At 40.9% G+C, this 26,360-nt stretch overlaps 1 protein-coding gene across 1 annotated transcript in view; it reads left to right on the top strand.

The window, feature by feature from the left end:
* Positions 1–16,492, top strand: part of LOC124145152 — a 42,038-nt gene extending 25,546 nt beyond the window's left edge. Inside the window, exon 2 of the mRNA XM_046514842.2 lies at positions 14,006–16,492. Coding sequence (XP_046370798.2) covers positions 14,006–15,446 — 1,441 coding nt within the window. The 3' untranslated portion in view covers positions 15,447–16,492. The remainder of the gene's footprint in view (positions 1–14,005) is intronic.
* The last annotated feature ends 9,868 nt before the right edge of the window (positions 16,493–26,360 follow it).

The following is a 26,360-nucleotide window of genomic DNA, read 5'->3' as shown; positions in this document are numbered from 1 at the left end:
GGATTCTCTGTTGCGAACAAATACAATAAATGTTCAATATAGTCAGTACATAGTTACATCTTATTTGAAATCCATATTAACACTACCTTAGTTTACATATACGTGTGCAGAAGAATTGCTACATACAAACTCTGTGCTGTATATTATCGTTCAACTGTCGCTCAGTCACAAAAAGAAAAACATTTCAGATTCCTTGACAATATGAAACTTATAACTGTTTTGTTGATTCCATTTCACCGATGTATTGTAGTCCAAACTGCTACCATTATCAGTTTCTATAGTGCCCTTCTACAGCTTATAATATACACTCATAGCGACAGATGGTGCCGATCCGGTAAAATTATGACGGGTAGAGTCTGCAAGAGGTTATGGGGCTGTCCATTGCCAACTCAAACCAACATATGCCAGACGCTTTGGACAGAAAGGTTGTCTGCCGTATATCCATTTGTAATTACTGTAAATGAGTTTACATTGGCAATAGAGACCTTCCATTAGGCGAACATACCGCGGCAGATGCGACACGGATCTATTTAAATCGTTTTTCGAGTGCTGATAATCTTGCTTATGTTTTCCTGTTTCCTCCTGGAAAATGAATCCTACTGCCGCAGATGTTTTATGGTGTTTCCTACTTAACGGAACCAAATAAACGACCATTTTTTAAAAAAATTTTGGGTAATGTTTACGGGGTGGAAGCATTCTGGAGCCAAAATGTGTAAGGTATCTAAGAACGTTTCCGAAAAATTTATATCTGACTTTTCATGTTGAGATGGTTCTGTGCATGTATTTCATTAGATACTCATGTAAAACGATCTTTGGGTTCAACAGGTTAGCAGGAGTTGACACGCGTACAATTTTAAGTTTGGTTGGAAATTTAAATACCGGGACAGACTCTCAGGGTTTATTCATAACAGTTGTGCTGCTTAAAAGAAGCTTCAAAGAGTCGCGCTTCCTTTCAATGAACATTTCCAATGAGTATTGCTCTAGACTACATACGTTAAATTGAATTGTATTGGATATTATTACCTAGGGCAAACATATCGGGGTTCATAAAAATCATATGTGCCCTTGGGTCATATCACGTCACGAGAAAACAGTGTATTGTTTCTGTCATCCGAACGGCATTGTTGACGTCATTCGAATCCTATTTTGACGTGAGGTAGGAATGACGTCACACTAGAAACGACGTCATAGCTGAAGATTGTTCGACAAATTGTGCTTCCGCTGCTGTTGCGACTTGCTGTCCTTATAGGTAAAAACTAAAATTCGTCTCTCTGTGTAGACCTCTTTTTCGGTAATAAATAGAACATTATATTCGTGTTCATTTCACACTAGTCTATGTTGACGGCGCTCGTGCCTAAATCCCGATATTTCCCGAGCGACACGGAATTTAGACACTCGTGTCGTAAACATAGTATGACATGAACACTCATATAATACCCTCTATCTATATTTAAATGGCTTTGGGATGTGTAGACCTGGACAGCATGTTGGCTGCATTTCTATATAACAATCAACCCGGGCCCCATGGCGGTTCTGGTTTCAATAGGTCCCCAGTAATGTTTGTATCAGAGGTGACGTAGTAGATCGAACAGTCAGGCTCAGTGACAGTGACTTGCTGCCATCGCACCCAGACACCTAGGACGCTGCTCGTTATATGAATCACTAGTTTGTCTGATTGGTTGGTCATCGCAAAACTCGTGGTGATATACATGTAGATGGAATGTAACAACCACCAAAACAGGTCTGATGCTTATACAGTAAACAACGGTTATAACGAACTCAAAGGGACTACTAATTATAGTTCGTTATAACCGTAATTCGTTATGAGCATATATACAGCATAACTACAGCATATAGTCGGGACTAAAAAGTTAGTTCGTTATATCCGTTAGTTCGTTATAAGCGTGTTCGTTATAACCGTAGTTTAAAATATTCGGATTTCTGGCAAGGTTGGCATTACATCTAACGAAAACCTCGTGCACTGATGTCAGATTTTGTATTATGTCTCTGATATATTCATACAGAGATACAATTTAAAGGGCAGACTATATACTAAATACAAATAATTATGTAACGACAATATAATGCAGATATCATATTCAAGACAACTCTAGAACGATACAAGAAGAAAGTGAAGGTATGCAAAGCAAAGTAAACCATGGGCGGCGAGCAAACAAAGCTGTTCTTAAATACATCCCGCCAAATCCTGTAAGGGCTTCCAGATCCACCACACTAATCTGACAACAATCAGCTATTGTGCGGTGGCCATACAAAATTCGGTAACGCGTTAACGCAAATGCAAACTTTTATACGTCGTGAAATTGACCAAATAGGGCGACCAAGTTCGTGATGAGTAATTTTCTGCCATTGTACCCTTCAGACCTGCGTTGATCAAGTATATGGGGCTGAACAATAAGCACGACTCCCTCCGATGAATGTTGCATGTTCAGTTTGGTCACTCCATGGTCAGTGTTGGCGGCTTTTCATCTGTAATGCAAAACCAATGCTACCAAGAATGGCAGATTATGCCCATATTACGTCAACAATGGCGCATAACATCCTCGATGCAATAGGGAGCACTAAAGGAGCACCACATGTCTATTTTGTGAGGGGCGGTGGGATAGCCTAGTGGTTAAAGTGTTGGCTCGTCACGTCCAAGGCCCGTTTTCGATTCCCCACATGGGTGCTATGTGTAAAGCCCATTTTCCGGTGTCCCCGCCGTGATATTGCTGGAATATTGCTAAAAGCGGCGTAAAACCACACTCACCCACTATTTTGTGAGGACTTGATGAAGCATGGCAGAAGTGACTTACAAACACGTGTTCATACTATTATCACTTTGTGACTGATGTGTTTAACGAATCAGTGACGCCACTTGTCTGCAGTGACATCATTAAACAATGGATGAAGTAATATGTGTCGCATCTGCTTAGGGAAGCAAAACGTATTGTGTAACTCTCCTTGGATAGCCTATATAGGACAATCATAAAATGTCAAAAGACAGAACATGTCAGTCCTGTGTATATGAACATCCTGACAAATCCATAACAATACCATACCGCTTCTTTTCTTCTTAGATTATGAGTGAATATGTCCTTACTTCTCTTTTAGCAATATTCAAGAAATGCCGCCTGGGACACCAGGAATGGGTTTCACACATTGTACCCATGTGGGAAAACGAAGCTGGTCCTTCAGGGTGGCAAGCAAATGCTTCAGCCACAAGGCTACCACACATTCCCTCTTAGAATAGGAATAGCTATTGGACCACAATGACCATTGTCAATTTTTGGGTCGGATTCTTCTAGTCTCATATTATAGATAAGTGGTTTGAATGGTATGGCTATATATGGGTGCGTACTTCATATAGAATATCACTAATTCATGCTAAAATATACATATTAATTTTAGGCTTAAGGAGGAATACATTTAATTATGCATCGACTTGCCCATATGATGAACTATAGTTACGTGGGATTTAGGACCATCAGTGAAGACAGGATTCAGCATACCTTGCAAGGCGTATCGTGCTTGATAAAGGTCCCAACGTATGTACCGAAACGTCGCGTAAATAAATGATGGAAAACTATGTCAATCCTTTCTTCAAACAGAAAAACAAGAAAAGAGTTGCTCAGTTTGGAAATCAAGGTCTGTTATATTCTATGAAACAAACCCTGACATCATGTTATATGACAAGAATAATTTGCCGTAGGTGGTTCATAATTCACACTGCTTGATTAAACACATACCGGTGTCTAGGAAAGAGTAGTTATACTACGCTTTTGCGGGAGCTGTCTCGCTGTAGGCACTGGTTGTGATGAACGTAATCACACGATCGAAGCTGATACATATTTTTGATATTAATCATACAGTCACTTTCATGTGACAGCATAGTTACATGTGTCACTGAACGCGGATGTTATGTAACGGTTAAAATTTGCCGTGATTACCATGGCATCAAGGCCGTCAACACAACTATCCCACACGTCAACGTGTCCGATTAGCTTAGAACTCCGCGAAAAATTGTATTTACATCTCTCTTTCATCACACGGTCTCGTTATGAACCCAACAAGGTTAGTTTTGTAGCAAAATGAATTTAATATTTTAACTTGAAACTTACTATTTGGATCAAAATATTCATCAAATTGTCAGCCGGAGCTTCTCTTGCCATCTTCTTCCGAGGAGAGGATGAGGTCCAGAGCTTTAAATAATGAGTGGAAATAGACACACCACAATGATGTTCATCGTTTGTGTTAATTTTGAAAAGGGGCGGTCGGGTAGACCAGTGGTTCGATTCCCGACATGGGTACAATGTGTGAAGCCCATTTCTGGTGTCTCCCGCCGTTATATTGCTGGAATATTGCTAAAAGCTCACTCACTCACTAATTTTGAAAAGCGGCCAAGATGCACTTGATGACTGATTCTTCATGGGGTCAGTTAATGCAATCGTCTTTGGTTTAAGACCAAAGTACACCTGGCAGCGTAACACCTTCCATAATTGTCAATCTTTGCTGTCACTTTCCCTCCTCCAGATTGATTCCTTGTCGATTCCCTATGCAGGCACCAGTTCCGAAAAGTCTCACGTAGAGACAACGTGTTTGGTACTTCACAACTATATCGTTTCAACATTTTTGTTTTATTACTGATTCGCATCTAACTTTTGATAGTTTTCTGACTAATGATTCTCATATATAAACCTTTCTTTAACTATGAACCCACTTGCCCTATTTCATTTACAAATGAAATGAATGTACATGTTATGTCTTAATTAAAGAGTAAATGCCTCTGAGATATTCGTATCTACTTCATGGCGCGAAATAACTGGGGCATCAAAATATATTATAAGCATAAAGAATCAATCTAATGATAACATCGGGTGTTCAAGAAAAATATGATCGTATATATATATATATATATGAATTCCTTTGTTTCATATATTCAGTTGATATGCACCTCTGGAATATGTCACTGCTTAAAGAAAGAATATGTCTATGTTTCCTTCTGCAACCATGCAAACTATCTCTCATTCTGCCCTCCTTCCGCCCCTACTGTGAACGCAACTACATCAACTACATGCGAAATGCAACTTGCACGCATGCAAATATTACTGCTCTGCCACCAACGTGGGACCATAACAGCTATTTTTCATTACATGGCTACATGGTCGGGAGGCCTGTTATAACATTACCATAACAGAAAAACACTAACTGTAAATTGAAAGAAATCCTTGAATTGTTTACACAACAGAGTGATACTTTTATAGTGAAGCATTATCATCGTAACCATCAACCTTTAAGGAGAGAAATTATCGGTTCGTCATAATGTGAATTCATGAATGAAATTCGGTGTCGACAAACACGAAGTTTCCTTAGCTCTATGTGCGAGAAGAGTCATCAATGCACCCCCTTGTCAAGCTTTGAGGGATAGGTCAATTTAAACCCTTAGGCGACGAGACCATTTCTCATGATGGAAAGCTTGCAATTATTCAGCATGCGGGGTAACAAAGGTGGAATCGATTACCTGCAATTGCGACACCGTGCGAACTAATCGAACAGGATTCTTGCCCTTGGAATTAAGAGTATTTTTTCAAGTCTTGAATCTCACAGTTTGTAAAAGCAGTGTGTGTCCTTGTCATGTAGTTAAACATTCTTTTGATGCAAAAAACATACTTCATAGGTAGGCATTGAAATATAAATGTGTGATAAGACATATTCATATTGTGAAGTAAGTAATTATGTTGACATACATACGTCTGACCATGTAAGTAAATGTTGATGTAAAACACGTTAAGAGCTACCTTTGATAACTAATATTGAATACATCTCTTTTCATAGTTATGGAGTACATAGGATTCTTTGTTATAAGCGCATTCAATAAATGTTCAATATAGTCCGTACATAGTAACATCTTATTTGAAATCCATCATGCCACTAGCTCACAATACTAAAGCAGAAGCATTGAGACATTCAAGTTCTGTGTTGCATATTATTGTTCAACTATGGAGCTTTTATGAAAAAGAAACACATTTCAGATGAGATGAAACTTCAAATATAATAATTGTTTTATTGATTACATTTGTTTTAAACAATTTTTTGACATAATCAATTAGGTATCAGTAATGCCGTGCAACAGCCAGTAGTAACAGGTGATGCCACTCCGGTTAAAACCATGACCCGTCTGCACGAGGTTGACCATGGACAGATCCAGCCCGTGCTCAACTCAAACCAACGTATGCCAGACGCTTTGGACAGACAGGTTGTCTGCGGTATATCCATTCGTAATTACTCTAAATGAGTTAACATTGGCAATAGAGACCTCCCATTAGGCGAACATACCGCGCCAGATGCGACATGGATCCAAATAAATAGTCATGCTGATCATCCTGGTGATGCTTGCGTTTTTCCTGAAAACAACCTGCTGCTGCTTCTGAAGTAATACTAACCAAGAAACAAATCGACATTATCCTTCGCCTCAAAAGTTTAGGTCTAGTCAGTAAACTTGGCATACAGAGTCATGTGTGCTTTGCATAGAAACTGGTCCACTTGTGCGAAGCTGCTCCATCACACAGGCACATCAAGAAACTCGTTTCAATTTTCTAGGTAATTGTCACATGTTGTTCAGGTGTATCACATTGAACTGAACCATTTGCACTTCCAAATGTTTGAACATTTTTTGGGAAGGTCTCCAGGGTGAAACACTGTGATGATTCTCTTCTTTTTATTCAAAAAGAGCCACAACACGTGTGTAGTTTGTCAAAAGTGCAAGAAAATGCCATCTGAGCAAACAATACGGGGCATGCTGGACTTCCTTATTGATTACACCTATGTAAAACATTGGGTGGGTAAAAACATGTAGGCAACATTGTGTTCCCCAGCTGTACTTTATCAGCAATGCCCGCTTAAACGAAATTTCTATTCCACTTTCATTAAATATTTCCATATGAGTATTTTTCGGGGTGGTATCAATTATTTTGGATTGTGCTTGATCATATAATAAGAAGGCTTTCGGGTGTGTCCACGAGGACTGCATGTTGTCTGCATCTAAGCATAACAACGAACACGACCCCCCCCCCCTCTCCAAACACACACACACACACACACACACTCCATGTCCGATCCTTGTTCAGTTGGGTCATTCAAAGGTCAATGAGGACGGACGTTGTCATCTGTAAAGCTGAACCAATGCTGCCAGTAGTGGTTTATCTAAGGCTTCATCAATTCTGTCTGCATTACGTCATCAAATGGTAAACAACGTAAGGATTTCATTCAATTAACATTGTTTTTTTGTTGTTAAACGCCAAACTCACCAATATTCCAGCTTTATGACGGCGGTCTGTAAATAATCGAGTCTGGACCAAACAATCCAGTGATTGACATCATGAGCATCGACCCACGCAATTGGGACGGATGACATGCATCAACCAAGGCAGTGAGCCGGACCACCCGATCCCGTTAGTCGCCTCTTACGACAAACAAGCATAGTCGTCTTTTACGGCAAGCATGGGTTGCTGAAGACTTAATTATACTAAACCGGATCCTCACGTGTCCATTTTGTATTCAGTACGGGTTTATTTGTTAAGGTAATTTCAAGACAGGCGATTCGACCACATGAACAAAATGACTAATATGGTGCTACGTTGGTGGTGTCGCAGTAATAATTGCCGTGGTGCAAGTCGCAGTTCTTATGCAGAAGAAGTTGGGTCACAGTAGGTGAAGTGGGGGAACAGAATGAGTGAGTGAGTATGGCTTTACGCCGCTTTCAGCAATATTCCAGCAATATCACGGCGTGGGACACCAGAAATGGGTTTCACACAGTGTACCCATATCGGGAATCGAACACGGTTCTTTGGCGTGACGAGCGAACGCTTTAACTACTAGGCTACCCGACCGCCCCAGGGGGAACAGAATGAGGGATAGTTTGGATGGTTGCAGAAGGGAACAGACTCGTATTCCTTCTTTCCGCATTGCCAGTTGACTTGAATATGGCTGAAATATTGCCGATGCGATGTAAAATCTAACTCACTCACTCACTCAAGACTTGAATAATGACTGGATACATGTGAAACAAACGTAGTTTAACCTCTATCAGCAATAGTTCAGCCAGATAACAGGGTTCTGTAAACAATGCAGTCTGAACCAGGGAAGCCAGTGATTGCTCTTACGAACAACCTCCAACGTCAAGGCAGTTGCCATACAATCAACCACCCACCTAACCTGATCACCCATGCCTATTACCAAACACATAAGCTACTCGGTACTTTAACCTTTGTCTACCTGTACATAACATCTGTCCTTTCTGTTTCTTATATGCCTTTAAAACACATTGTTTAACGATGAGCCCCAGCTGCAGGGTAGAACACGATCGTCTTTTTCTCGACCACCAGGTGTCATTATTCGATTATTTTCGTATGTTAAATAAGAAACAACCTAAGACCTAATTATCTCGTGACAGAAGCAAGTACGAATATCTCAGAGGCAGTTACTCTTTAATTAAGACATAACATGTAACATCATTTCATTTCTAAGTAAAATAGGACAAGGGATTTCAAAGTAGAAGAAGGTTTGTATTTGAGAATATATATACAAACAAACAAGCGTTGCCAGGTTCATAACAAGACCAATTTGTCGCCGTGGGATGATAGAGAGATGCAAATTAGATTTTTGTGCGGGGTTCTAAGCTAATCAGCGCCATTGACTTCTGGGCTAGTTGTGATGACGGCCTTGATGCCATGGTAACCACAGCAAGCTCCATCCGTTACATAACGTTGATGTGTGGTGACACGTGTGACTGCGCTGTATGATTAATATAGAAACTATGTATCAGCTGTTATCGTGTGATTAGGTTTATCACAACCCGCCAAAGCTTAGCACAATTACTCTTTCCGGGACACCGATATGTGTTTAATCAAGCAGTGTTGGTGATGAAACACCTATGGCAAATTATTTTTGCCACATATTATTTCAGGGTTTTGTTTCATGAAATACAACAAACCTTGATTCCCGAAGAGGATCTTTGAAGATATAAATGAAGACAGGATTAACATATCATTCAAACCTTTTCATGCTTTCACTCAGACATTTCGGGATACATGTTGGTACCATTACCAAGCAGGATAATCCATAAAAGTCGTGCGTCAATCCTGTCTTTATTGATGGTCCTGTTTTTAAAAAACACGTATGGAAATATGTTTTTCCCCCTTAAACTTTAAATTCAAATAGTGTTCAAGATGTATATTTAACTTAATTTTGATCCGTCCAAAGAATACGCACGTTAAATCAAAACCAGTGACCTATAAGGAATTAAAAACGCTTTAACCACAAGGTTACCAAACCGCCCCTCTTTAATTAGAAGGTGAGGTGATATGGGGGTTTAACGTCGCGTTCATGATTATTGCGCTTATACAGCGACGTGCGTGTGTGTGTGTGTGTGTGTGTGTGTGTGTGTGTGTGTGTGTGTGTGTGTGTGTGTGTGTCTGTGTCTGCTTGTACTAGCCCGGACTGATACCGATTTATAGTGCTAGTCCACTGAGATACCATGCCGCAGTTTAACATGAATACCCCACACAGTATAGTGACTCCGAACCGACCAGTCCTTGTTTGAGCCCCTGAATGGCGTCAGACAGGCTAACAACCAGTACCATCTTTTAACGTCTTTTGGTATGCAGCGGTCGGGGATCTAACCCCGGATCTTTCGCTCTGCGGGCGGACACTCTACCGCTAGACCACGGAGGCGGTCCTTAAATTATGATTAGCTGGTGAGCCACAAGGGCCAGTATTAATACTCGTCCTTCCTTATTTCAACACTGATTTCATCTGTAAAGATCGTCAATAAAACGCACAAAAGAGGCAGACGCTTCAATAGTACTGTGTTAATAATCACACCTTGGGCTCGCATAATTTAAATATTCACATTCTGCTTTTGCCTGAATGTGGTAGAACTCCCTGTATCACATGATCAGGCATTACTGTATAAAACATTCAGTGGTAGCTACTGAGGCCATTTAACTACTTCAATGAAGCTCAACAAACTCTCAAGTGTGCCACCTATCGTTCCCACCCAATTAAGCCATTTGTTCGGCGTGCCTGTCAATGCTCAGGCCACAACCTAATGACATACAATATGCTAAAGCATTCGATTATAAAATCTTCATACCCCACGGCATCAATGAAGTGGAATAAGGAATCCTCTTTCACCAACTTCCCATGCAAATCTGATTTACTGAGGAACCCATGACGGTTTCCAATCACGTTCAAGAATACCAATAGCAGTAACTGCAAATAAAACGGATGTGTAGCTTTAGTTAGGTTCTTGTAGGATGCGATTCCCCAAGGGAAACCATTTGACTTGTTGAGACAATAAAACAAGTGAATAGTGAGGTTTTAAAGTTGGGCTATTTTTTATACAACCTTCGTCTAATTGCCAGGGTTAAATAGCTTTGTTGTTTGACATTTGTTTTCAGAGCCGTTGCCATTCACTGAAATGAGTATCAGTTAGCCGTTCTTTGCAATCCCTCAATCTCGTTCCTAGAGTGAAGTATTGCCAATAATTAACCCGGTACGGGAGCCTGATGGAGCAATTTGCCATCTCGCTACACAGTGAGAGGCAGCAGAGATTCAGTACAAAGCCTAAGTCGTTGACAAATGGAGACATGGAGTTATTGCCCTTCCTTTTATGCTCATTGCATCTCGTCCGCGTTTAATCAAGTCTTTCTTTACAAAAAGTGACTGAAATCTGTCTGTTGCCACGTGTGTTCCCATTGGGCGAGTGCCGAAGTAATTGAGGGTTGAAACATATCCCGTGGCTGACACAGACTCATTTACTTTGATTGCGATTAATTTAACCATATACATCAGTGCCAGCCTCACAGTCCTGATGAATAGGTAAGTTGCGACATGTGTCAGGTGTCCGCAACCAACAGTGTTCGCCAAAGGAAAATTATCAAGTCAAGCTGAAGTGATAATTTTGACAGCGGTAGAATTAGCTATTGTCTTGAAAGTAGATTACTGATTCAATAGTGAGTGAGTTGGGGTTAACACCGCTTTTAACAGTAGTCCAGTTATATCGCGGTGTGTCAGCTTGATGTGGGAGGAAAGCCCGAAGTGATGCAGGTCTAAGACGTTTACCACTTCGGTGAAACCCTCGAGCACGGGTATGGTGCTGACAAACCTAGAAACATATTTTGGGCGAACCGGGATTCGAACCCAGAATCATGGGTCTCTGGCGTCCAAGGGACGCAACTCTGCACAGCGAATCGCGGCGCCTTAGACGACTGGGCCACCCGTTCCACCTACTGATTCAATAACGATATTTTAATATGTGTGTGTAAGATATGAACTGAACATTATATAATCCAAAAGAAGACAAGAAAATGTGTTAATAAAAAAAATACCTTCAGTTTGATAATGACCTTAAAATGTAGATCAAATAGAAATGAAAAGGCTTACAGGTAAAGAAGGCAATGCTATGACATTTACACATTCAGATCCAGAACTCTCCGTGGAATCGAAGAACAAAATTATTATCTGTGCACGTCACATCAAATCTATATGCATTGTCTTGTGAATAAAATTCTGTATCCAAATCACCAGGAATAGTATTTGGTTTCATAAACTTCAAAATAACCATAATGTCTTCGTTTCTTTCATCCAAAACAAGACCGTTTATCACTAGGACAAATGCTCTGAGAGTATGTCATCCAAACACGACAGTCGTGATTTGTTTCTACTCATCCAAAACCATTAACCTCCTCGCAGCTGCCATCCCGAGAGAGAAAGGCCAACATGGTGTTTGTTAGTGACTATATACCGGCCTCATCGGAATAAAAACTAATATCCCATTCACCTGCTATTGACAACGTTCAGAACAATAATTCCAAAGTAATAACCTACCCAAGCTTCTAATAGGCAAGTATATGGTCCAAGGATCACATCTCGCTGACGTAAGTGAATGAATGTCATCCAATCTCGATGGCGTGGACATTGTTCATAGTGTCAGTCACTATTTATTCTGCTCTGTCATACTTAGCTTGAGTATTGACGACTGTCGCATTTAACAACAAACCAAGAAAATAATAAATAAAACAGTCTGTGATGGTCTAATATTATACCTATTCCGTAACAGCGAACAGGAAGTCGACTTCTCCCATGATTTTTGAAGATGTAGAGAAGAAAATTAAGAAAAATATATATCACCATTTGTAATACTTACACCTTCAAGGGGACCTGATGAGGCGGACTCAAATGGCGGACTAGAATTTGTCTACCACGGTTACACAACGAAAGTTGCAATGGGAATACAAATGATGAACGTCCTTGGCGAATGTTCTGGTGATGAGTGATGGTCAAGTCGAACGTTTCCTTAAGCTCATTTGTTACAAAAAATACATCAAGATGTGCATTGTCTTGTATTTCTATGCAGAGTTTTTGAGTTTTATTTAGTTTTATAGTCGAGGAAAGTGTCCATATTCATACACAACGAATTTATTGGAAATATTGTAATTTCTGTTTCGGTGGGTCAAGAGATTCTGCAAACATTTTTTCTTCTCTGAATACTGATTGCAAAGCGAACAGCGAGCGAACACTATCGAACATACACAATTCATTCAACAATTTATAAATAGATCTAATAGTCATCTGCCGGATACCCATGTTTGAAGGTGATTAAAATGAAACTACAGGACATGGTTACTTAATGGTGGTGTATTTGATACCGGTATCACAGATGTGTTTGAACGTTCAAATTGCAGAGTTTCAGTGACTGTTTCGACCGTGTAACGGTTGCGATAACGGTCCTAATATTTTGGCCTAATCCAGCTATCAAGTGTTTATTTTCTTTTGCTCGGCAGTTCATTTCGGGATTATTTAAAGCGTGCGACCGTCCTTAAAGTACTGTTCACTGAACAAATCAAAACCTTTATAACCGTAATCGCCGAAGAGTGTAGTTTATTATCTCAACATATCTGATTTCCTCACTTGTCACTTACAGCATTACACCATTGGCTTCCTTTGGCGTTGACGTTTCCTTGAGATATACTCGTTTGCCAGTACCAGCTTTGTAAAGAACTTTCCCGATGTTGTATTGTAATCACTCCACATATCATATGGTTGTAGTTTCGTTCCCGTCTTTTAAAAAATATCTCATAATAATTGCTCGAAACCCTTACCCCTCTCCTTGATAGCTGACATGAAAGCCAATAGATGACAATAATTATATCCAGTTAAAAATACAAGAAAACCGATTGGGTGCATTTCGCGACATCGCTGTTATGAAATATTCGATCTGAACATGAACCTAACGACACAGTCTCTAAAGTAAGACGAGTTCTATGGATGAACAACTTCTTTATTACAATTAGTGTGACGTTTCGGTGTAGATCCTAACACCTTTATATAGTAAGTGACGATAAAGGTGTTAGGATCTACCCCAAAACGTCGCACTTATTGTAATAAAGAAGTTGTTCATCCATAGAACTCGTCTTACTTCATCATACCATCTTCTAAATGCCACTGAAAGAAGTGACACAGTCTTTAGTTACAGTTTTCGTTTGTTATGTCCTACAGTGGGAGGAATGCGTAGCAGGCTACCAACAGTATTGTTTCTACTCTTACACTTTTTCAAATTCAACCACTACAACTCCTACTCTTGCTGTTGTGTCTGTAGCTCATGTGATTACTATTGTACTTGCCTCTACTATTACTTGTAGAACTCAGACTTTTGCTTCTATTTGTGCTCCTACAGCTGCTTGTATTATTTTAAGTACTTCTACTATTACTCGTCCTCCAACTACTACTACTACTACTACTACTACTAATGCAACTATTACTACTAATACTACTACAATTATTACTACTACAATTAATACTACTACCGCTACTTCTACTACCACTACTGTTTGCTACTACTTACACTTATACTACTTCGTGTTTATTTCACTAAACAATAGTTAAATGTCAAGACATGCATCTAAGTACATGTACGCTGCTTAACTCGTGTCTTTGTTTGTTTCAGCACTGAGGATGATGAGGAGACACATGAATTATCAAAGAGATCTCTGGACAGTCTCGGCAGTGGCTTCATCAAGCGACCCCTAGACCTTGTGGGAAGTGGTTTCATCAAGAGAGTGTGGAACACAGACGTTGGGAAACGCCCCATAGATCAAATAGGAGCTGGCCTCATCAAGAGAGCCATGGAACAAGAAGAGGAGGAGAAACGAGACCTGGACTATCTTGGCCTTGGGCTCCTCAAGCGTGAGGACGACTATGAAGAGGAAAAGAGAAACTTGGATCGTGTTGGAATGGGTCTGATCAAGCGACCAATTGATACATTAGGAAGTGGTTTCATCAAGAAGAGGCCCCTAGATTACTTGGGGTCGGGTCTTATCAGGAAGAGGTTCTTTGATCCTTTCGCGGAGAGCCTGAAGAAAAGGCCCATCGATCGGATTGGGAGTGGACTTATTAAGAAGCGGGCTATTGATGAACTTGGCATGGGGCTCTTGAAGCGGCCAATTGATTCTATTGGTTCTGGGTTCATTAAAAAGAGACCCATTGATTCAATTGGCTCTGGGTTTATCAAGAAACGTCCTCTCGACAGGATAGGGTCTGGTTTTATTAGAAAACGACCAATCGACTCCATTGGTTCGGGATTCATCAAGAAACGTCCTATTGATTCCATTGGTTCAGGATTCATCAAGAAGCGCCCTATCGATTCCATTGGTTCAGGATTCATCAGGAAACGCCCTATCGACTCCATTGGTTCAGGATTCATCAAGAAACGTCCTATTGATTCCATTGGTTCAGGATTCATCAGGAAACGCCCTATTGATTCCATTGGTTCAGGATTCATCAAGAAACGCCCTATCGATTCCATTGGTTCAGGATTCATCAGGAAACGCCCTATTGATTCCATTGGTTCAGGATTCATCAAGAAACGCCCTATCGATTCCATTGGTTCAGGATTCATCAGGAAACGCCCTATCGATTCCATTGGTTCAGGATTCATCAAGAAACGTCCTATTGATTCCATTGGTTCTGGGTTCATCAAGAAACGCCCTATCGATTCTATTGGTTCTGGGTTCATCAAGAAACGCCCAATCGATTCAATTGGCTCTGGATTCATCAGGAAACGCCCTATCGATTCCATTGGTTCTGGTTTCATCAGAAAACGCCCTATTGATTCCATTGGTTCAGGATTCATCAAGAAACGCCCTATCGATTCTGTTGGTTCAGGATTCATCAGGAAACGCCCTATTGATTCCCTTGGTTCAGGATTCATCAAGAAACGCCCTATCGATTCTATTGGTTCAGGATTCATCAAGAAACGCCCTATAGATTCCATTGGTTCAGGGTTTATCAAGAAACGCCCAATCGATTCTATCGGCTCTGGCTTTATTAGGAAACGCTCTGTTGATGCTGTTGGTTCTGGACAAATCAAAAGCGATGCGTCAAAGTAAACACCACTCATGGAGAGTATATATGAAACAAAAAAACAGTTGTGTCAAAAAACCTAACATGCTTGAAATGGTGGGGAGTAAGACATTTAGTACCATGTTAGAAACAGAAAGTCAAACGGATTTAAATTTTATGAAAATTATGGTACTGCAACTTTACTATAATGTTCCAACTGTTCGGAGATATAATTTATACGTGTAGTAAGGGACACATGTTTAGGAGAATACCAAAACAGATTCGCTCAATATGACAACTTGCTGCTGATTGAATAACAAAGAACATAATCATTGCAAAATTATATCCTAAGCAAAAGAAGCTAAGCAGTTTCTTTTGAAAAGGACCATAATTTTTAACGTTCCTACTTTTCCTTCCTTTATTCATTCTGTTATTCAACGTCGATAGAACATCTTTCTATGAAGTACTTTAGGCCTGAATGGTGCAAATGAAAGCCATGCGAGGCAAGCATGACGTTTCGGACAATTATCCTGACATGATAGATCGCGACGTCGCCTATATCTGTGATAGTGTCAATCTTACCAATGGTATTAGAATAGATTTTCAAAACAGATTTTTTTATGACATCAAAACATACAATCCTTCGTACGAGACAACAAAGGAATTACAAAACTGAACACGTGAATAATAACTGGTATTCCGTTTTCCAGAGAGATTGGCATTTCAAAACGTGAGCTGTGTCAATTTTGTTAGAGGCTCCAATCGTCTTTTGTTATTGAGAGAGTGATTCGTAATGAATCGTCATAATGCCAGCATAATGGTTTCAACGGCAACAAATATATACGTTTTTGTGGCTTATGAAAAATCCTGCAATCAGTGGACTTCAATCAGAATATAGTAAACACTGTAAACATGTACATACAACCAGGTGATAGACAGAAACGTCATCCATATCAAAATCGAAACCCCATGTGTGTTGAGGCGAGGAACCATCAATGTATATTTGAATATAATCTATTGTACAAATGAGTAATCTTGTTGGAAGCAACTGTTGATCTTATTTTTGAATAAATAAATGGACTCTACGCAGGTAGTTTGTTTTAAGCTTATTATTTAATGGCAGAGAACAGGACAGCACCCACACTAGGGATCCGGGTTAGAACTGATTCCCGGCAACCTATGTTGGTCGTAACAGGCTACTTTAGGGATTGTGTGGTCAGGTTGAGGGCGTGTCATCGTACTCCCACCGCGTGGATCGTGACTCACAATATCAATCACCGGATGGAATGGTCCAGGTTCGAATATTTACAAGTCGCCGTCCTATAGCTAGAATATCGCTGATTCGGATTTAAACACACACACGCGCGCGCGCACACGCACACACACCTACACTGCAGTCTTCTGCATTACCCAGATTGTCAGAAGGGCTGTATTCCTGGCAGCAAACCAGGGTACTCTCCCAGTGTCAGTAAACAGATTGGTATGTACAAAACCGATGGTCAAAGCATACGAGATGTGAAAAAGGCACTTTTAGCCAACTGAATATGGTTTAATATTTTACCATAAGCTTTGAAATATTGGTATGACAACTATCGGAAATGTTAGAATGACTTGACAACCAGCCTTTCGTTCTTACACTATTGCAATGATGACACATTCCTGTTACTGAAATGAATGAAGAAGAAATATGCAAAATATATACATACATATATTAAAAAGTTCGTAGCCCAAGATGATTTTTTAAAAAACATTTTCTCCACAGAAAATCAACCTGAGTAATAAAATGGCTGATGTTGAAATACCAAAACACGTTTCTTGACAACTCTTACAATCATTCCTTTGGACACATCGATCCTACTAGTAGCCTTAACTATACGCTGTCCGAAACGTGCAAGAGTATTTCTCAGCCTAATAACACATCTGATAACGACATAATCGCTCTTCTGTTAAGGAAACACTTCAATAACACAATGGATCCTGAACGTGCACAGCGCACTGTACACACACAGGCGAAGTTAAGCACAGCGCACTGTACACACACAGGCGAAGTTAAGCACAGCGCACTGTACACACACAGGCGAAGTTAAGCACAGCGCACTGTACACACACAGGCGAAGTTAAGCACAGCGCACTGTACACACACAGGCGAAGTTAAGCACAGTTGGTCGCGATGAGTAGCCGGACGGATATCTATGTTCAGCAAACTTGACTGCCGTTGTGTCTCCTTGGGCAAGTGACTTTGTTCGAACGATGCCATACAGTGAAATTCAATGGACAGATGAGATGTCAGTGAGACCCTTAACCGTCTCGGTTCTCACAGGGACCTGAGGTTCGTGTGTAAACTTATCCACTGGGCGAGCTAAACATAGTTCTGTGAGCATAATATTCATCATGAAAAAAAACCTCATTACAAATGGATTATTATTATTATTAATATTATTATTATTATTGTTATTGTTTACAGATTAAAATAGAAAATGCAGCAAAGAGGGTTTGGGTGATCCTGGCACAGTCAGGCTGGTTAGGCTCATCATCAGGGCTCTTGCCCCCTCTACACGCACCCCAGACAGCGAATGGGACTTCTCCCAGGAAGCGCTGCCTAGTCAAACCCACCCAGAACTTTTCGGAGAATGTGAAGACTCCCCGACACTGCAGCCTTCTGCATTACCCAGATTGTCAGAACGGCTGTATTCCTGGAAGCAAACCCGGGTACTCTCCCAATGTCAGTCAACAAGTTGGGAGGTACCAAACCTAAGGCACCGAGAACAATGGGGAGTCGAACAACTTGGTACTTGGGATGCAAGCGTTACATTTCGAGTTCCGCATATTAGCCATGTTTTCCTCAATCTTGTCAATCACATTAGTGTAAAAGGGGACAGAAAATTCAATGATACAAATTGCATTGGATTTAGCAAAAAGGACAAGATCAGGTTTAATGGCCTGAATACGTCTGGGGCTCTAAATGGGCCTATTCCAAAGAGTTTTGGATTCATCATTTTCCATGTCGCCCTCAACATATTCCGGGTCGTACCGTGGTCGGAGCTCTGTGTCAAAACCACAAGCATGGTGAAGACGGCAATACAATGATCGAGCCACTCCATCATGTCGTATAAGATACTGTGTTTGTACCAAAGCTGGGCATCCACTGACAATGTGTTGGGCAGCCTCGTTAAATTCATTACAAATTTTACATTTCATATTCACATTGTGATGCAAAATCACACATTTTTGCACACACACTTTTCAGGCCAGACGACTTCATCCAGGATTGCTGATCTTCTTAACACACTGCACATAAACTCGATGCAGTTGTATTATGATTATGATTATGATTATGATTATTATTATTATGTACGGATTAAAATTTACAAAATGCAGCTAAGAGGGTTTGGGTGATCCTGGCACATTCAGGCAACTCGATGCAGTGGTCGTCCAGATAGCCTCTCCTTGAAAAACTGCGTCTGGGCGGATTTGATATGGCACATCACTTGGTTTACACCCATTTCTGTACCGTTCGGCAGTACAGAACCATCAACAAAATCAACACTGACATTGAGATTACGTCCCACAGCCTTGGCTCGTTTACGAAAATGTGAAATGCATTATTATTATTATTATTATTATTATTATTATGATGATGATGATGATGATGATGCTACGAGAGAACCACAGTTTATACTTATACACACTGTCATTCTATTCATTTTGGAACATAACCGATGTATTTTTTGCACTTTAGAAACACATATATTTAACAAACTGTCAATCGTATCGTGGTCGTTTTAAAGAATGAGTGAATGATGTTTTGTGCCCAGGCGGAAACAGAAGTCCATCAATGTCACGGCGACCTGAACGAATCGAGTCTGGACTATTACAAAACCAAGCCCTTCATAGTATAAACAACGTCACAAGCAGCCGTGTGGTCTGGCACACAATCATGGAACCGGCCGATCCGATCCCCAATACGTCAGCTGTAACAAACATGATCCTGGCTGGGCCAAGGGAAGCAACTCTGCACAGCGAATTGTGGTGTCTCCACCACTTGTCCACACCGTTCTTAAAACATAAAAAAACAAATGTGAATCATAAAAAGGTAAAAGTTTTTTGATAAATAGATATTCAATTGTGCTATCTTTGTCTTCAAGAGTGTGGTTGCAGTACACTGACTATTGATATCTGGGCGGGATCTGTGTACATTATCAATATACATACGCAAAATACAATTTCATATGTACCGTATACATGACTGGATACAAAACATGTTGAGATATGGACGTGGTCAATACTTCACGGGTCTGTTTGCATACACAACGTTCTTCCAACCACCGTGAATACATAAACGGCCATTGTCGGTGTTGTCGATATTATAAGGCAAGAACCAACCAAGAGAGTGTTCTGACCAATGAGCGCGTACATTACATCGTCCATATGGTGTCTCGTGCACCACATACCATAATATTGTTGCCATCTGCTACAAGGACTGTATGTTGGCTGCACTGTAACTCAAACTGTATGTTGGCTGCACTGTAACTCGAGGACTGTATGTTGGCTGCCTTGTAACTCAAACTGTATGTTGGCTGCACTGTAACTCGAGGACTGTTTGTTGGCTGCACTGTAACTCAAGGACTGTATGTTGGCTGCACTGTAACTCGAGGACTGTATATTGGCTGCACTGTAACTCAAACTGTATGTTGGCTGCACTGTAACTCGAGGACTGTATATTGGCTGCACTGTAACTCAAACTGTATGTTGGCTGCACTGTAACTCGAGGACTGTATGTTGGCTGCACTGTAACTCAAGGACTGTATGTTGGCTGCACTGTAACTCGAGGACTGTATGTTGGCTGTACTGTAACTCAAGGACTGAATGTTGGCTGCACTGTAACTCAAGGACTGTATGCTGGCTGTACTGTAACTCGAGGACTGTATGTTGGCTGCACTGTAACTCGAGGACTGTATGTTGGCTGCACTGTAACTCAAGGACTATATGTTGGCTGTACTGTAACTCAAGGACTGTATGTTGGCTGCACTGTAACTCGAGGACTGTATGTTGGTTGTACTGTAACTCAAGGACTGTATGCTGGCTGTACTGTAACTCAAGGACTGTATGTTGGTTGCACTGTAACTCGAGGACTGTATGTTGGCTGTACTGTAACTCAAGGACTGAATGTTGGCTGCACTGTAACTCAAGGACTGTATGCTGGCTGTACTGTAACTCAAGGACTGTATGCTGGCTGTACTGTAACTCAAGGACTGTATGTTGGCTGCACTGTAACTCAAGGACTGTATGCTGGCTGCACTGTAACTCAAGGACTGTATGCTGGCTGTACTGTAACTCAAGGACTGTATGCTGGCTGTACTGTAACTCAAGGACTGTATGTTGGTTGTACCATAACTCGAGGTCCGTGTGCTGGCTGTACTGCAACTCGAGGACTGTATGTTGGCTGCACTGTAACTCAAGGACTGTATGTTGGTTGCACTGTAACTCAAGGACTGTATGTTGGTTGCACTGTAACTCGAGGACTGTATGTTGGCTGTACTGTAACTCAAGGACTGAATGTTGGCTGCACTGTAACTCAAGGACTGTATGCTGGCTGTACTGTAACTCAAGGACCGTATGTTGGTTGTACCATAACTCGAGGTCCGTGTGCTGGCTGTACTGTAACTCAAGGACTGTATGTTGGCGTACTGTAACTCAAGGACTGTACGTTGGTTGTACTGTAACTCGAGGACTGTATGTTGGCTGCACTGTAACTCGAGGACTGTATGCTGGCTGTATTGTAACTCAAGTGGTGTTAACGGACGGCCTACATTGATGCTGACCAGGGGACAAGAAGGGATGACAACATCTACTGTCACACCGCATGGCGGTGGCAAGTTTGCACGGAAGATGGGGGAACCTACATATAGTTCGGCCCATGAACGTCTAACGACGAAAAAATGGACGTTTGCCAACTTTATAAAGTATTTAGTGACGAAATAAGCTACTTATCTGGAGAAAAATTATCCATATTTCACCCCAGTGAAATGACACGTTCTACCGAAACAACTTTCCTTCTTCCGAAATGACACACTGGTTTTCATTAATAAAAATCATGACAATAATGACGATAAAAATACGACGAATGATTATTTGTCTTTCCTCGTCAAAGAACATGTTTGTCCCATCTCATGACCTGAGGTGAAGTGAAATGGGTTTAAACGTCGTGCATGCACGTGTGTGTGTGTGAGTACAGCTGCTCGTACTAGTCCGGACTGATTCCGAATTATAGTGCTTGCTGACTGAGATACCGTGCCACAATTTAACATGACTACCCCACTCAGACACAGTATACTGAGTCCGAGCCGACCAGTCCTTTTTAGCCCCTTAATGCCGAGCGCGAGGCAGGTTAACAACAAGTACCATCTATTAACAACTTTTGGTATGACACGCCCGGGGTTGGAACCCAACACATTCCGCTCTACAGGCGGACGCTCTACAACAAGACCACGGGGGCGTTCCTCGTGTCATGAAAATGATGCACCGCTCATAAAACGACTAAACCTGCCATACCATACCAGACATATTTGTCATTTGACACGAGAAATCAAATATGAAAACGTTCACATATTCATTCATATCGACCTTGCCACGTCAGTCGGTTAGAGAAACATTTTATTTCACAATAAAGGGCTCATATATTTCTATATATTTCCCGAAAGATACATCAACAGATATGAACCCATTACACAGAACCGTAGTCCATCACGCACAATAAACCCATCACACAGAACCGCTGTCCATCAGGCACAATAAACCCATCACACAGAACCGGTGTCCATCACGCACAATAAACCCATCACACAGAACCGCTGTCCATCATACACAATAAACCCATCACACAGAACCGTTGTCCATCATGCACAATAAACCCATCACACAGAACCGTTGTCCATCCTGCACAATAAACCCATCACAGAACCGTTGTCCATCATGCACAATAAACCCATCACACAGAACCGCTGTCCATCAGGCACAATAAACCCATCACACAGAACCGGTGTCCATCACGCACAATAAACCCATCACACAGAACCGCTGTCCATCAGGCACAATAAACCCATCACACAGAACCGTTGTCCATCACGCACAATAAACCCATCACACAGAACCGCTGTCCATCACGCACAATAAACCCATCACACAGAACCGTTGTCCATCATGCACAATAAACCCATCACACAGAACCGTTGTCCCTCATGCACAATAAACCATCAAACAGAACCGTTGTCCATCATGAACAATGAACCCATCACACAGAGCCGTTGCCGGTCATGCACAATAAATCCATCACACAGAACCATTGTCCATCATGCACAGTAAATAATCAAACAGAACCGTTGTCCATCATGCACAATAAACCATCAATCAGAGCCGTTGTCCATCATGAACAATGAACCCATCACACAGAGCCGTTGCCGGTCATGCACAATAAACCCATCACACAGAAATGTTGCTCATCATGCAGAATAAACCCATCACACAAAACCGTTGTCCATCATGCACAATAAATCATCACACAGAACATATTTAGTTTAATACAGGTTCGTTTTCCGTATTTCTGGGCTTGGCGACTTATTCACCTTCGAGAAAATTGAGATCAGCATTGCTTTTCGCCTTAATGTGTTACATTGGAAAGTACAACAGCTTCATTGGCAAGACCTTTCAAATTTTGAACTGGCACCAAAAATGTGGATACGGAACAATATGCTTTTGGTCATTTATGCATTCATTCTTTGACCGAATACGACTGGATACAGAACCTTTGAGTTAAACGTGTGAGATGTCTTTCAAGCTTGTCTAGACATTTTGATAACGTTCGCATACCAGGAGACGAACGTAGAATCGCAAATATTATTAAGACATCGAAAAACGATTCCATAAAGGTCTTGTATTATTTTACAACACACATAAACACGATTAGTTCTCATGGTTCCTGAAATTAATTGTTTAATGCTCAAGCACTTACCATAATCACAGCACACACAATGCTGATGTGGATAAAAACGTGTGTCCAGTTCCATACAAAGTATGCATTCGTTAATTCGCCATTGATTTTGCCATCGTTAGTGTTAAACATATATGCCATAGCCAGTAAGCCCATCAAAGCATACAGATGGAGATATATGATATTTGCCTTTAAAGCATGGGTTAAGTCACTGCGGGAACATAATCCGACTTGGATTAAAGTCCTTACGACAAACCTGATTCAATCAATATACTTGACCTGCTATTCACGTTTGACAAAACTCAAAGACAAAACTGACTGCGATGATAGTCATAATAGTATTGAAGGAGAACATCTATTATCAACGTAAGCATGTAAACTGTGTGACTTTACATAGTTATGATAGTTATCAATGCTTTGCAGTGTGTATCCGACAAACGGCTGGCCAGGGTATCTTGTGGCAGTTTAATAGTCATCCATAAATTAGAATAGGTTTCTCTGTTTGTATATTTGTAGTTTATCACCGCACTCAACAATAGTCCAGCTGTATGGCAGCGGTCTGTTAACATCGCGTTTGGACCAGAGAAACAAACGGTTGATATCATGAGCAACGATACACGCCGTTTGGGTAATATGTATCTGAAGACGCGCAAACCAACCACGTCATCGAGCCTGCGATCCTTTAAGTCGCCGTTTAGGACCAGCTAGGCACAAACTCGAACTCGGAATTTGGGTTGGGGATAATGGATGGAAATATTCATAGCGCGAAAGGGACACGGGTTGTTTGATACTCTGTCTTTGGCATTTGAATATTTTTCAAGTTGAATTTCAAAAACATTTAAAAAATGATATATTCAGAAAGTATAAGATCTCCATTCTTAAGTCGAAATAAACACTAAAGAGAGTTCGGAGTTTCAATAAGACAATGATTGATGTTACTTTAAGAACGTCGTGTTGGTGTCTAGATGTATGGTATAGCCAGGGATAAATGGCAATAACAATTGACCTTCGCAAATACTTTGCAACACGGTATGGCGACATTCCTTAGTCAACCAAGGATGAAATCAAATCTAAATAGTAAATATGCAAGGTATTGAGTGACTGATTTGATATGCCACACTCAATAGTGCGGGATACGTATTCCCTAAGTGAGTAGGTCTTCTTTGTATAAGAACATGATGAATGTCGGGAGAATATCTGGAGAAGTTGGAACACTAGTTTAGGGCTCATGAGAGGAACGTTTGTTTGTTTTTTTGTTTGTTTGTTTAACGCCGCACTCAGTAAGAAACCAGCTTTATGACGGCAGTCTGTAAATAATCCAGTCTGGACCAGACAATCCAATGATTGACATCATGAGCATTGATCCAAGTAATTGGGATACGATGACATGCATCAACCAAGTCAGCGAGCCTGACCACCCGATCCCGTTAGTCGCTTCGCATTTTACGACAAGCATGGATTGCTGAAGAGCTATTCTACCCCGGATATTCACGGGTCGAACGTGTCATTGAACATCATGTGTATGGTTGACTGTGAATTGCTGACGGCCATTTTGCTCACCCAATACATGAGACTATCTGAAGTACAACACAATGTTATTGTTTCACCTGTGGCTTGAAAATGAGGTCAATATCCTATTACACATTTCCCCAAGAACAAAAAGATGTTTAGAATATATGGTGAGGTGAGGTAAAAAGAGTTTTAACTTCAAATAGCGAAACTCTCTCTCTCTCTCTCTCTCTCTCTCTGTGTGTGTGTGTGTGTGTCTTGAAATGCGTGAAAGTGTTTTGCGTCCAAGCAAACCACACTTTGCCAATCTAAACCCTTGAATTCGAGGTTTCTGAGGTTGATAACGCCATTGTTGGCTTAACTTGTGTTAGACATGGGAACATAAGAACATATGTTGACCCACTTCAGATGTGAATATGATAAGATTGCATCTTAAGAGAGAGGTTATATAAGGCACCCAGCTCGCTATGCAGAAATGCAATTAGGTTTTCACTATGATGCCGAGAACTCTCAGAAAAGGGTAGTGCTTGAGGTTGTAGTGCTTGAGGTTGTAGTGCTTGTGTTGTGTACTGTCATAGTCACGTGAACAAACGAAACTAGTGAACATACGTCCAAAATGGATTCCAAAACTGGGATTCAGATGAGCCGTGTGCAACTGGCACGCGTATCCATTCTTTTACCGTGAAGGAATGCAGCCTAAGAACAAGCCTAGAGACACAACCAGGGCAAATAGTGGTTCCGACCTATGGACGCCAAAGCGACGTGACTCTGCATAGCGAAGTACGGTGCCTTAGTGGTTCTACTGTCCCAAGTCATTCGTTCAACAAGCAGCCTTCAGTGCAGATTGAACCAGCTGGCAGTTTTGATTGGATGGTTTTGCGTAAGAGTTTAATGTTTTATTAAAGGTACATCCATCCAGTAATAACAACTGGCCATATTTTTTTTCTATATTTAGTCTTTTTAAGGTTTCTTTACTAGGAAAAGTTGCTGACTAACCTAGTCGTTTTTGCTTTTATTGCTGCTCTAAGGCCAAACTGTGCACACATTACAGGTAATAGCTGTCGAATGCTTAGTTATTTAAGAAAACATAACGTTACTCTAGAAGTCTAAGGGATAACAGGGGACGGTAGCCTAGTAGTTAAAGCGTTCGCTCGTCACACCGCAGACTCGGGTTCGATTCCCGACATGGTACAATGTATTGCTGGAATATTGCGAAAAGCGGCGTAAAATCAAACTCACTCAGTAATAACATTTAGTTGTGTGTAACCTAGATGACTGGGCGACCCAACCCCTGAAAGAGAGAAACAGTTAACCAGAGAGAGAGAGTGAGAGACACACTGAGATAATATGCGTCAGTTTAGATTTATTCCATCATAGTTACAACTGAATCAAACATAAACAGATTGTCTTAAATATAAGTCGCGTCAGTTGCTAGTGGTAATGCTATTACTTCAAATTAATCTAT

The sequence above is a fragment of the Haliotis rufescens genome, unplaced genomic scaffold, assembly GCF_023055435.1.
Source record: "Haliotis rufescens isolate VD_foot unplaced genomic scaffold, xgHalRufe1.0.p SCAF_9, whole genome shotgun sequence".
Classification (NCBI taxonomy): domain Eukaryota; kingdom Metazoa; phylum Mollusca; class Gastropoda; order Lepetellida; family Haliotidae; genus Haliotis; species Haliotis rufescens.
The sequence above is the reverse complement of the archived record's forward strand: the minus strand, read 5'-3'. Positions and strand labels throughout refer to the sequence as shown.